The 14939-nt window shown below is 38.1% G+C and overlaps 1 protein-coding gene across 4 annotated transcripts in view; it reads right to left on the reverse strand.

The window, feature by feature from the left end:
* The window catches only part of SNX24 (sorting nexin 24), a 193649-nt gene that overhangs the window by 21859 nt on the left and 156851 nt on the right, over window positions 1–14939 (reverse strand). For all 4 annotated transcript variants that reach the window (XM_050795565.1, XM_050795568.1, XM_050795569.1 and 1 more), the window contains 3 exons: window positions 3134–3228; window positions 1667–1699; window positions 1100–1164 (listed from right to left, as the gene is read on the reverse strand). In XM_050795565.1, the coding sequence (XP_050651522.1) occupies window positions 1100–1164; window positions 1667–1699; window positions 3134–3228 (193 nt within the window). The remainder of the gene's footprint in view (window positions 1–1099; window positions 1165–1666; window positions 1700–3133; window positions 3229–14939) is intronic.

A 14939-nucleotide genomic window follows, 5' to 3' on the forward strand; every position in this document is an offset into this window, starting at 1 on the left:
ACATCAACTAACATGTATATTTGTTAAACATAAGAAGCAAATGTTATAGAGAGGAAGTTATTCTTTACTGCAAGGAAAAAGAATATGAGGTCATATTCCTATACAGCAAAGGCAGCTCACTCTGATCAGGGTGCTACTAGGAAGGGTCCCTCAACCCTTCTTAGGGAGGAGTAGGACTGCGTCCTGGCTACTTTTCTTCAAACTGACAGCTAAGTGGGTGATCTGAGTATGTGCATCCTTGCTAGAGAGAGCAGTTCCCTTTCTCCTGCTCATAAGGTTTTATTGTCAGAAATAGGAAGGGTTTCAATGGATCATTTATCTATTACTATTTAGTGACTCCCAGAAACAAGATTCACTATGTGCAAAGAGCACAGAAGGAATACATAGGCAATAAGAGGTCCACCCATCAATCATCTTCCCTGGACCCCAATTTTCTCATTTAGCCAATGATAATATCAGCCCTGCTTAGTTCACAAGGTTGTTAAGGAAATTAAGTGAGATAATGTATGCAAATGAACTCATAAAGAGATGCATAACAGAATACTTTGAGAGGGACTCTGATGAATTTAAATTTCTTTGCACAGAGAAAAGACTCAGTCGAAAATATTGATTACAATTATACTTAAATCAATTAATTGTATTTAAAATATGCAACTTTCAAAAATATACAGTTGGCCATCAAAGATGCTGTAATCTAAATAGAAATGGAGATATGCCTGCAATGTATATATACATAGATTTTTCGGAAGAGGCATTTTTAAAAAGGACTAGATCCTTGAGTTTGAACCCTGGCATCTGGACAAAAACAAGCAGAGGCCAAAATGACATGATCGGAAAAATTAAGGACCATAAATACCTTTCTGCCTTATTACTCTAATTCAAAATAGTCTGGTAAGAGAGAAAGAAAAATTACATTTCCTCCTGAAAGGCTGGCCTCAATTAAAATTCTAAATGTCTCTTACACCAAGAGCACTGGTTTATTGGCAGATTATTAAGCCCTGGACCAATGTCACTCTGTTAGACCTGTATTAAAAACGTGGTTTATGTGGTACAGGGTCAGATCAGTAAAGAGCTGTTAGCAGATGACAGGTTTGATTACCGCTGGCTGCAGGCAAGACGTATGGATCCCTGAGGAACAGCAGCACAGGCTGGTGGGACAGTTTGCTGGAAAGGTCAAGAACAGGCATGTCAGCATCAGGGGACGATGGTAAACAGAAAACACTACAAACTAGCTTTGAGGGGATCAAACTGCTGTGTGGGGACGTCTCAAGGTTTATGTTCTAACAGTGTGGGTGAATAATAGCACACAGAGTGAGAGCAAACAAATGGGCACTGCTCTCATCTTCTAAACATTTCTTTGTGGAATTTGAAGCAGATATACAATCTATACAATAAGTCATTGCTGAAACGTGCTTTCCTAAAAATCTTGTAATACGATTGTTGATAAAACATTCTGATTACTTGCATGAAACAATGTAGGGCTCTTATTCCTCCACTCTTAATTCTAACTGGTTACTCCTGTATTTCCCTATCAAATATTTATAATCTTAAAACCAATTTTCAAACAAAGGTTTTTAAGAAAAACATAACTTGAAACATATCATGGGTGATTAAACATTTAGCAAAACCATAATCCTATTCCCGGCTGATGAGGATTAGTCCTTACCTTGACTCTTCAGACTCTGTTTCATCAAAAGATCTAAAAGTTTTGAAAAAGGAAACAAACAAACAAAAAAACCGCATACGTTGAGTCAATGTTTATGCCAACAAAGGAAAAAATACCCAATAGTTTTAGATGACTGAATTGGGAGATATTTTTAAGAAGAGTTGTGAGTTTCCACTGAGCCACAGCATGGCTATGCCCCATCCTAAGGAATCTGAAGACTGGAATATTCTTTGATTTCAATTTTCCTGATGATTACTTAAAAATCCTCAGATTTTATTACTACTTTTGAGCTTGTATAATGGAGAAAACATTTCACTCAATACCATTGCTAATGTCTATTCTAAAAAATACATAAACATATACGAAGCCCAACCTCCCTGTAAACACATACAAGTTGGAACAGAACACACTGACAGCACATTATTTAATTATTTGCCAAGTGTAGTGTATAATTTTTGCTCTGCAATAAGTGGAAAGTGGCCCTGAGTAAACAGTGCTCATGAAGAGCTGTGACAGGTGTTTGCAGCCCCGTCATCCAGTGGATGGCTGGGGTTTAACATGATTTTGGGTGTGGTCTGCTTGATCTTCTTGTAGTTTTAAGTGTGGTTCCTTCAGGCAGGTCTGGAAGCAGCGAGAATATGGGTACACCTCTCTCCTGCATGGATTTTGAGAGTTTGTGATGATTTGCTTCCCTGTAAATGGATACAGTATGCCATGGATGTTTCTGAAGGTCTTCTGAGGCTAGCTCAGCCCACGTCATGTGCCTGTTGCTGGGCAAGTGGCTTGTTTCAGAGTTAATTCTTCGGGAGAGCTTTTCCCAATTGCTAATGATATCAAACCTCTGGGTCCCTGGGTTTAGGACCAATGGGTTTAGACCAATAGATAGGGATTAGGATTTGTAGTTCTGCCACTGGAAGTTCCTGAGAGAGACAGCTGGACAGTAGAGGAAGAGGGCTCGCCTTGGAAGGCCTCGGTTCTGCAAGCTACAAGGCAAGAGATCTTGGAAAAGACACTAAATTCCTGTGTCTCTGTTTGCTCAACTACAAAATGAGAGGAGTTGGATCAAATCATCTCTAAGGTCATTCATAACTTTAAAATTATATGAATATGTGTACCACCAGGATATGAACTTTGCTTGAGTTTCCACTAATGAGTCCATAACATGTTATCTAGATTCATAATTCCTATCAAGTAACATCATTCTATGTAACAGCATAATTGAAAAGATTGATTCCTTGAGTCTAAACATGGGTTACTGAACCATGGCCATTTGGCCACAAGATGGGTATGACGACTTCAGAGGAATTCTTTTGACCAAAAGCAGGCAGCGAGCGAGTGCTGTAGCAAGCCAAAAGAGTGGGCGTGGCCGGCAGGCTACTCAGGCATCACTCTGGGCTATTTGTTAGATCAATCGGTCATTGAAGAGTAATTTAAAATATACATCCAATATGCAAACATGATTCTTACCCACAACTTTCTGCCTTTGGTAGAGAGGGCAAGTGTCGCACATTTAGGAAATCAAGAAACAGTTTGGGAAGTTCTTCATTTTCTAAAATGACAGCCTGTGAAAGCAGAAAACAGAATTAGAAACTGAAGTTTGCTAGGCAATCAATCAAATGAACTATTTCAAAAAGGCATAACCGTCCATCAAAGTTCTTACCAGCAACATTCCTCACAGTCAAGATGAGGAGTGGTCTCTGTTTTGCCCACCAGGAATTCAGGCTGACACACATGCTAGGGAGTGCTGGCAAATACTGCAGTTTATCTGTTCTTTCATTCAACTGGCATTTATAGAGCACCTACTATACACTAGATGCTGACTAGGGGACAAGACAGTGGGGAGCCAAGTAGAAATGGTTCCTGCCTTCATGGAGATTCTAATCCAGAGTGAATATTTCAAAACCTGGGAACATCAATAATACTGTTAAGATATGTATATCAAATTGTCCTTACTGAATGACAAAGTGGTCTGATATACATTATCTATACATATGTGTGTGTGTGTGTGTGTGTGTGTGTGTGTGTGTGTGTGTATCTCCCCACAGGAAACCACTACTATTTAGGAAATATGGTAAGTTATTTTTTAACTGGAAGGTTTAGTCAAGAACCCTCAACTATCACCTGTTTTGGCATTAGAATCAACTGACATTTATTGCCATTTGGACAGCTCCACTCAAAGGGTCAGTAACAACTTTACTGCTAAGTGTAAATCAGCATACATGCTGGAAAAAAATCTATAGAGCTCTTCCATTTAGTGAGCTCTGCTACATAGCCGGCATAATGGCATAACCATGTCACTACTCAGAGATCCAGATTATGCAACGTCAAGGAGAAATCTGACAAAGAAGTATGTATCTTCATATCTATGTATTTTTAAAGTCTACCAGAGTGTGTGAACTGAACAGAAGTTTGCCACCTCCCCCTCCCCCTTTTCCAAAAGACCACAGGAGAAAAGCATCAAAGGTTGTATCTTAATCTCTGACTTCAATACAACTATTCTTAAGGATCATTTTTCATGACTTACCATGGGTAAATTTTGTCCAGTAAGTACATGTTGTTTAAAGAACTATGAGAATTGGTGGTGAAATATCATTCATACAACTGATCAGGAATACTGTGTAGGGTGGTGCATAAGATATATAACAAGTAACAAAAGTGAAGTGAAATTATGTACCTTGTAGATACACAGTTCTATATCACATCTTGTTTTTAGCCATGGTTCACATACTGAGTTGCCCCAATTTCTTATCAGGTTTTGTAATACTGTTACCCAGTTCAGGTCATACAAATGGGGTGGGTGACTACACAGGTTGCCAGTCCTCCTAGGCTGCCCTCTGTCCCACACTAGAGCATAGCCCTCCTGGTGTTCAGTCCCTGGAGAGGGGTCATCTAAAGAGCCACCTCCATTGGGGGCTGCTACTGTTCTTTACACAGCTCACTGTTCCCACGGAAGCTTAAGGAATAAAAGATAGAAGAAAAAATTGGGGTGTTATACTTTATTCATTAAAAAAGAATTTACTGGGCATCTATTATGTTAGACACTGGGACATGATGATAAATCTTACAGGTCCAGTGGAGCACGGGCTGGTGAAGAAAGCTAGCAATGAACAAGTAAACACACACACTAAACAACAACTTAAACTTGCCTTAGAATATAGTGAGATAGAATCGAAATAGCGTATCACTCTCTAAGCGTTTTCCCATCTACCAATGCATTCATCCGTCCATCCCTCTGTCCCTCTCTCCATCCATGTGTGTGTATGTGTTTACTTTCTCCTGGTTATAAAAATAGAAAAATAAAAAGTTCAGAAAATAAAGAGAAAAAAACCCCTCTCTGTTCAGAGGCATAATTTCATTACTATTTCAATTAAATTTCCTTAAATCATTTCACTTTTACCTCAGTTTTTACCTATTCGAGGATACTTTTGGGTGCCCAGAGGTCATTATTTCAGTGCCCATAACTCAAAAAGTTCTGGGAATCATCACACATATAAAACTCCAAGGTATTTTGGCTGCGACACGTTTCAATGATTGTTTTTTTTCTAGATATCTGTTTAAGAGGATGATACAATACGTATTTGAATAATAAAGCTTAATGTTGTAACACATGCATACCTGTTCCCCCAGGCAATAGTTTTAATTATCTGTACAAGTGGTAGCTTTCAGATTTAAAAAAAGACGGAAGAGTATAACATTCTTATCTCCACCCCCACCTTCTTAAAATAAATTAAATCAATAACAAGTGTGGGACACTTTTAATGACCTGAACTACTTAATTTCCAGGATCTTTAGACATGTCATCCATCACTGCAGTATGGAGGAAGACATCTCTTGAGTGTTCAGGGGGTTACTTAGGTTTTATTAATGCAAGATTTAGGGAATTTTAACAAGGTGAATTGTTTATTTGCCTTGACAGATTGGCTTACAATGCACTGGCCACATCTACAGCATGATCATTAATGACAAAAGACAGGCAAAAAGCTGTTTACACTGCAACATAGGGACGGGAATTAATCCTGCTCAGCCTCCCCAAACAGAGTTCTCCAAACAGATGATCACATTGCTTTACGTAAGATATACTGGCAAAAGCAATACAGAAAACTCCAGAAATCTGTGTGTAATTTACTTTGCTAAATTTTCGCTGAATATTCTCAAATAATATTTTCCATAAAACAATGACCAATATGTACTTTGGGATTTATAGTTTTAGAGAAGGCAGCATTGAGGGTTAGTTAAGCATTCAGTTATGTGGGCAGGCATATTTCCTAAGTTCTGTTTTAAAAGCTTGGGAGAAAAGAACTAATACTTCAGAGATACAGTAAAATATAGAAGAATTTACCTAATGTAACATATTATGTACAAATGACTGTCATCAGTTGGTACAGAGATGAAAAAGAGGAATTAAATCTTTTTGTTCATACACACGTGACCTTATTCATGAGAAACTGAACAGTAAGGCTGGACCTCACAACTGTTCCATTTACAACTTCTTCAGTTTCTTGAAAGGCTTTTGCTCTGAAGGAACTACCCCTTCTTGAAGCTGTACCCTGGATCATCCTATAGAATAAAGATGTCAGTTCGGTTTAAATCTCTCAACTTTGCTCAACAATAAGCTCCTAAGTTTTAAAAAATTAAATTTTTGAATATCAAATCCTATCTCTCTATTGTTTTAGATTGCTTATCTTTATTTTTGATTAATATCCATCCAATGATTAATCACTTTCATTCTTTAGAGAGGCAGTGTGGTGTAGGAAGTACGTGGGCTTTCAGGGAAGACTTGAGTTTGAATCCTTTCTCTTTCTATCTTAAAAGGTTATTGTGAGGATTAAATGTCTCCAAGAATCTCTGATACACAATTAGTGATGGATAGATGCTAATTCTCTTTTCTTTGAGTACTGTTGTTGTATGAATCCCCAACAACCTATTTTACCAATTTTGAAGTTTGGATTATTGTTCATCAAGCAAACAGAGCTTCTTGGCCGTCTGTATTTCAGGTATCTTTTTGAGTATCAGATAAAAGCTGAGTATCCTGCTTGCTGGAAAACACACATACATCTATAAATGCGCTTTCAGTGGCAGGGGGTTTGCAGACCCCTGACAGCCCAGCCAAGAACACCGGCTTTTAGCTTAGACAGGGCAATAGCACTCACTGCTGGGCTCACTTTTCTTTGGCCTGGAGCCTGAGGCACTGTCGGCTGGTGCTGTGTGCCAGCTCCCCAAAGGGGACACGTTGGCCTTCTTGTTTCAGTTTTCTATCTCTTTGTCAATTAGAACCCCACTGGAGGGTATGCTGCCTTGCTATTAGAATTCATTAATGCCTTCAGCTCTGGGCTGAGTTGAAGACATTTGTCTGGCATTGAGGCTACTGTGGTAAAGGATTCTTTCTAATACACCAAAATCTATTGCTGCACCGATTCTAGAGAATAATTCATATTCATAATTTCCATGTCTTCTATATATTATTCTAAAATGCAGCAGTCAGTGGTATGGAGGGTTCCCAAAATTAACAAAACATTAAGGAAAGTATGATTTTCCGCTCTATCGTTGCGGGGTTAGAGTACAGCTGATGAAGCACTACCATGCTGCCCGTGTTATAAGAGGGGCATTCTGAACTGCAGGGTAGTGATGGGATCAGGCCCAGTGCTATCTACTTAATTACCCAATGACTCTGGTGGTGGAGTTTTGACGCTGCTCATCCCATTCCTGGATGCAAGTTGGCACACATGGCCTGTCAACTAATTTATACAGTAAAACATCAAGAATTCAAAATGAATGTGACAAGTTTGGAGAAAAAGCTAGAAATAAATCCCAATAAATTTTACAGGTATACACACACAGAGTGAAATACTGTGAGAAACAGAATTAATTACCCAGATGCAAGACAGAGTAGCTGTTTATGTGCGAGAGTCATGGGTCTCAAATGGTAGGTCTACAAGAACTGCTCCTTCCACATGGTATCAAATGAGCTGAACAGTTCTCTCACCCCACTTAAGGTGATATTATCAAGCAACCCTGCCACCACAAAAGAGAAATAAGAATAAACCTAGGAAGAGCTAGAGGCAAGCAATGAAAATAACTAAAAGATTTCAAAATAGTTTCCATAAAAACAAGTCATCCAATATTGGGTATGAAGAATGGAACCAGGCAGTGGAAAGTCAAGGGGATAATGATCTTTAAGTTAACTAACTGTTCTGTTAAGGAAGGTGGCCACTGGTTATCCAGCATTTTCAAAGCTGCTGGAACAAGAAGAAAGTACTGTCAAAAGCAGCAAGGAAGGAGTCATTTTCTAATTGAAGCATGTGCAATAAAAGTAGTAAAAGTGACACAGTATGAAAAGAATAGGCACTGAAGAGTATCAAAATATGCTGGACTCTTTAATAGACTTGCAGATTGGAGATGGCATAGAATTAACAGAGAAATGCCCTAAAGAAACTTCCATCCAATCTGTCACTTAGGAATACAAGAAGACCAAAAATCAGGTTATTATGATGGTACACGTAGGAAATGGGGTTAAATGAAAGAACTGTTACAGGTGTGTGATAGGCTGCTTGACATACTTCGATATTACTACATCCAACTCTGATAAATAGCAAAACTGGGCAAAGAGTGTATTTTGTAAAAAACAAAACAATTTTTCTTTACACAATGCTACTCACTCTTGTAAGAATAAATGACTTTCTCTAAAGCAGACTAGATATTTCCTCAGAAATATCACTTTAAATGAAGAATTTAAAAAAAATTAAACTCTATGAAAGCATTTATAAAAAACTTACTGCATGGGGCAGAAAAACAACAGCATTACCACCAACAGCCCCTGCAAGCTCAATGTTTACTCCAGAAGAAATGTTCTTTTTATTGAAAAGGTGCAATTATCATCATGTAACACAAATCACAAAATCCCAATTTTTCTACCTTATCAGCTTTATAAAATCATGTTCCCAAAGGATACCATTGATTAGTTGCACATGTTCTTTCTGTGACATCCCAAATACTTAATTGTCGGTTATCTTTTCTTCTTTGGTAAGTAAAATGTAGTCACAAAATAACAGAGGGACTTGTTCTGCCTTAACCTTCACGAGATGCCATCATGCAGTGGAAAACACTGGTAAAATATCACAGGATAACGCTGTCCGACAAGGGAGACATATAAACACTGTAATGATTTCCCACGAGTTTCCATTTTAGAAAATTGTCACTAAGGCGAGCATAAACGGTGACACATCTCCACTGAGAACACGGTGAAATCGAACGCTGGCATTCTAGTTAGGTCCAAACCTACCCAGCAGCCAATTATAACAGGAATGGAACATCTTGTTGAAAACTTGGACAAGACCACTTTGCTAACCTTCTAAGATCATAGCACAGGGCTGTGTTGTTTTCACTGATTTGATCCTTTTATTCCCTTTTACACACACACACACACACACACACACGCTTCTTCCCATTGTCTATCAGGGTTGTTATAAACTGTAGGGAACCTCTTTGTCACAAAAGCTAAGGTATTGAACTAAGTCAAGAGGTTTACAAGAGCACGTTAAGCCCTTCCTCCATTCCATCTAGTTTGGTTTGAAATGTCCGGCTGTTGGGGTGACAAAGTTCACCACCGCAGCTTTTCCTCTCTTCACCAGGAAAGATGCTTCATACCGTATCTACTTCAGAGATATGGCTAAAAACAGGGAGGGAGAAAAATCTATACCTCCTCACTGCAGTAACTGGGCTCAGTGTCACTGTCCTCTGGGACCCAAAACCTACGAACTCACAGAGGCTCTGTAGTCCTCCGTCTTCTACTTACCACTTCCCTGCACCTGGTCAAAATTTCACAAAATTTGAGTCAAAATCAGGTTAGCAAAGGAACACTTTTAAAAAGTCAGCCAGTAGACAGATTTAAGAAGGATTGTGACCACCTGAAAAATAAAAATCAGATGTGCTCTGAAGAACCCACTGTACGATGCATCCCCCTTTTTGTGTGTGACACCATTTGCAAGATGCGTCTAGCCTGTACCTTGGTAAAAACTGCACTACTCAAGGAATTCAAATAGACACCTGCTATGGTTTCACAGGGCTTTATAGATTATCTTGCAAGAAATCTGAGGACCTACACTAAACGCTGAATGCGGAAAAGGGCCTATTTAAAATAATAACGAATCTGTGCAAAGAAATAATATAATTTGGCCTAAGAAGATTTGAAAAAAAAAGGAATATCATTTCTGATAATGTGGCTAAAAGGAAAAAACTAACCATGGACAAAAGAAAGTGGAAAATCAATAGTCTTTGGAGCTATTTTAATATCAAAACTTACATTCTGTGTTTTTCTGGAATGTATTCATATAAAAGTATTCGTTTAGCATTTACTAACTACAAGCATTGTGTTGGGGACACAATGGTTAGCCCAACAAATATAGTCCTGTCCTCCCAGGGTTTACCATTGGGTAGGGAAGATGAATGCTGATTCACAGTAATGAATGTGAAATTACAAACTGAATTAGTACCTTAAAGGGGAGTAGCTAGTTTCCTTGATCATTAGTAACAAAGCACCCCTATTAACCTGTGGGGTGAAGGAGAGCTTCCCTGGGGAAGTGACCCTTGAGCTGGGAGTTGAATGAGCTAATGAGAATAATGTGAGTAGGATATTCCAGTTTGTTCAAAGGCCTGTGGAAGGTAGAAGCATGACATTAAAAAAAACCCTTAAAGAAGGCCACAGAAAAAAATAAAGCTAAGCAATAAAATGGGGTCACCTAAGCTGGAGAGGTTAGGCAGGGCTTCTGGATCATGTGAAAGATTTTTTTTTCTTTTCTCTGTAGACTTGGGAGTCACTGAATGATCTTATGTGGGTGGGTGGTAGGTAGATGGGGTATCTCACTGTACATGACACCGTCTGATTTGTATTGTGACTACAACTAGAACAGTAGTAGTGTTAATCAGATCCAGGGACCATGCATTAAATCCTCTCTTTGGCTAACTCTAAACTGCGTCTTAACTAACCCACTGAGCTAATTTTAATGACTATATATTTTTCATTTCATATTTGGTTCCTTTTCAAACCTGGAAGCTCTATTTTTCTTAGAGTCTTAATCTTTTCTTATGCCCAGATTAAACGTTAATATATTAATTTGTTTCTGTTAGATTGTTATTTTACTTGCAGTTCTTTGGATCTAATCCTGCTGTTTTGTGTCTCTGTTTTCACTCATAGCTGTTTATTCCTGTAGTTTTCTATGTTTTGTAGTTTTGGTTCATAAGCTCATATTCAGAAAGGCTTTATCTGTGGGAATCTACTGCAGGCCAAGTTCTAGGTATGTCTTCCTTGAGTGGTTTTGCTTCTGCTCCTAGGAAGCAGATCCCTGACTGGGATGCTAGAGACATAATCAGCTTTAACTCAATGATAACATTAATTTTCTAGATTGGGGCTTCTGAGATTATGCAGGTACTGCAAATACTATCTATCTATCTATCTATCTATCTATCTATCTATCTATCTATCTATCTATCTATCTATCGATCCTAGGGATATAATCAGTTTTGAGACAATGGTAACATTAATTTTCTAGATTGGGGCTTCTGAGACTATGCAGGTACTGCAAATATTATTTATATATGTGTATGTGTATATATAAATATAAATATAAATATATATAACTCTGAACTCTCAGAAAACATGGTTAGGAAGCATTAGGAAAACCTCTGTCTATGCTCATGGATTTTTCACAGGCCAGGGGTCTCCAAAGTATATTACAGACATGTGGAGAGTTAAGCAAGATCATGAATTGTGATTCAGGAAAAAATATCAGAACTTCCATTTTTACTTACTTTTAATTAAAAAATAAAAAAACCTATCTTTTCTAATTTTTAGTATGTAGACTCACAGTACATGTGTAAGATTTATTATTAAATACACACATTTTGGAGTGTTATGCTGAAACATTTTTTATTGATAAGGATGTATGGTCCTACGCCAGTAGACCTGGCCTCTGAATATAATGTACTCAAGAGTTTATAATAGCCAAGCCAATAAGGCCCAATATATCCCTACCACAGTACTTGAAATAGTCTCTTTTATCCTTGTTTACCCTAAGGTAAACTATGTGAGGGCACAGCTCTATTATTGGAAATGCCCTTACCACCTCTTTTTAACTGGCCAACTCTAACTTATTTTTCAAGTTTCAGCTCTAGTGTCATTTCCCTTAGGAAACTTTCCCAAACCCTCAGGTTGGGCTGTTATCTTTTTGGGTGACAAAACAATCATTTCATTTGATGTAATGTTTAATACTGGGTTGTCATATTAACTTTCAACAATTTTAATCTACCAAATATGGTAATTTTCATGTGGGTTAGAACAACAATAACAACAATAATGTTTCATTTAATGTCTATTCTGTGCCAGGCTCCTTATCTTATTTAATTCTCACAATACCATGAGATGTTTTCATTATCCAAATTCTACATATGAGGAATTTGGGGCTGAGAAAGGCTAAATCATTTGTGACAGTTTCTTAGAAGGTAAGGGGACAGTTGGGATTGGAACCCAGGTGTCTCTAGCTTCAAAACTACTGTTCAAATTATATATCGGTTCAGAGTCATTCATTCATTCATTTCCCAAATATTTCCTGATATTTACTGTATGCACAATAGCACTATGCTATATAGTTTAATTCTTTTCTTATTTAATTTTATTGGAATATTTCATCTTTCCCAATATTTTTCTATTCTATTTATAAACTTAATTTATTCCACAGATATATTTAAGGGAGCCATTGAAATTGGCTCAATTAAAATACATTCTTGGTTTTCCTTGGATTTTAAATTTATCTTAACATCTCAACTAATTCTTACAAATATATAAAGAATTTCAGACTAAGAAAGGCAACATATTCCATTAATCTTTCTATTAAAACAACAACAACAACAACAAAATGACTGGGTGCAGTGGCTCACACCTGTTATCCCAGAACTTTGGGAGGCCAAGGCGGGTGGATCACTTGAAGTCAGGAGTTCCAGATCAGCCTGGCCAACATGGAGAAACCCTGTGTCTACTAAAAACACAAAAAATTAGCTGAGTGAGGTGGCATGTGTCTGTGATCCCAACTACTTAGGTGGCTGAGGCACAAGAATCACTTGAACCCGGGAGGCAGAGGTTGCAGTAAGCCAAGATGGTACCAATGCACTCCAGCCTGGGTGACAGAGCGAGACTCTGTCTCAAAGAAAACAAAACAAAACAAAAAACAAAAGGATCTGGCCTCATAACATTTCAAAACCTGTTTGACAACTTCTGACTAGCTCAATTCTTTTCAGCAAATGACTGGGTACAATTACTTTAAAGTCACATATTATACATATTTGATCCATTTAAATTACCTGTGTATTGAATAAAAATGCACTTCAATTACACATAATAGATAATGCCAGGATTTATGGGGCATTTTCTTGATGATTTGATAGAAAAAAAATCCAAACAAATTTTAAAAACAATCATAGGCTGGGCACAGTGGCTCACACCTGTAATCCCAGCACTTTGGGAGGCTGAGGTGGGTGGATCACTTGAGGTCAGGAGCTCAAGACCAGCCTGGTCAACATGGTGAAACTCCGTCTCTACCAAAAATACAAAAATTAGTTGGGTGTGGTGGTGGGCACCTATAATCCTAACTACATGGGAGGCCAAGACAGGTGAATTGCTTGAACTCAGGAGGCAGAGGCTGCAGTAAGCCAAGATCGGGCCACTGCACTCCAGACAACAGAATGAGACTCTGTCTCAAAAATAAATAAATAAATATATACATACATACAACTACAAACTAGCTACGTACCTGTAAGTGAAACCTAAGATCAGGAGACTACGGTATTTAATATTACTGTTTTACAACAAGCGAACCAAAACAGATTTAATAATTCAAATAATGTGGTAAGACATTTAGTTAAATACAAGTTATAGAATGGGAGTGCTGCTTTACTACTTTATAGAAGAAACAGTAATCAGAACTAGGCTTATAAAATGTTCCCTATAGATAGCCTTAGGAGACTGGTTTTTAATAAAAGATTTACAATTAGCACAGCCCATATGTGTTGATGAACTGATGTTTTTTAAAGTGTTTAAGGTGCTTTAAAACAATTTGCTCTCTCAGGGCCCTTAAACATTCCCCCAACTACCTGGTTTATTTCAGCATTCTCTTTTTTTACATACTGTACACTTTGACCCAGCTCCAGGACAGCTGGATTTCAAGTGGTATAGTCTAGCTAGATGAGGCCTCTCTAGGGATACACATTCTTACTGTACTATAGTTCAGACAGAGTATACTAGGCTAACATCATTTTTTTTAAATGAAGACTTCCAACACCATTTTATATTTGGTCAGTTATAACACTACATTTAGTCACCTGTTTAAATGCTACAGTAATGTAATTGATGTTTTACATGGATTTAGGAACCCTCAATGAGCAAACTTCAAAGTGCACAGTAGTTAGTGGGAAAATAGTGGGAGATGGTTAGAGTGTGACAACAGACTTAATTATAAGATGTGTAGCTAGTCCTCAGAGAAACAATGTATGAAAAGTGGCCCTTGTGGAGATGGCTCATAGGCTATAAAATAAAAAACATCTGTAAAGAAAGTTAGGAGGAGGTGCTTGGCCTCTTGGCTGCAACAAAAAATACAGTCAATGAAATTGTTCACTAAAATACACAGGGAGGAACAGTAGCCTACTGGGACAGAACACAATAGCAAGAAAGATGAGAAATTAGGGCTATCTACACATGGCTAGTAAGGACTACACAGGGGGTCCACGCTGGAACCTGTTCTCTGAGTTCAGGGAAAGAGGAACATATGTACCCTAGCCCTTCTCCCAAATCTAACACTGAAATGAATCCTTCTACCACTTGGGAGCTGAATTACAGACATTTATTCAGGGACATATACCCAAGAATGAATATGCCCCTTTCTGGGAGTTTTCCAGATTACACCAGTCTTTTTGCACCTATGCAAGATCCAGTCTTCTCTTCTTCTTTACTAATGGAATACCAACTTTCTTGGGGTGTGTGGCAAGCTGCCAAGCTAAAAATAACAAAGAACAATATCAAAAACTGATGAAAATAATATATCCTGCCTCACTCTTCCCCAACATTTCCCATCAACAACCCCCCCGCGCCCCCAATGCCCCCAGCCCCGCCCGCACCCCATCCCTTAGCATGTGACACAGATCTAACCAACAAAAATGTCACAAGAAGTGACTGGATGGGAAAAGTCAAAAGCTTCCTTAAAATGACTGGTCAGGCTGCAGTGGCCCCCAT

Source organism: Macaca thibetana, chromosome 6 (assembly GCF_024542745.1).
Source record: "Macaca thibetana thibetana isolate TM-01 chromosome 6, ASM2454274v1, whole genome shotgun sequence".
Lineage (NCBI taxonomy): Eukaryota > Metazoa > Chordata > Mammalia > Primates > Cercopithecidae > Macaca > Macaca thibetana.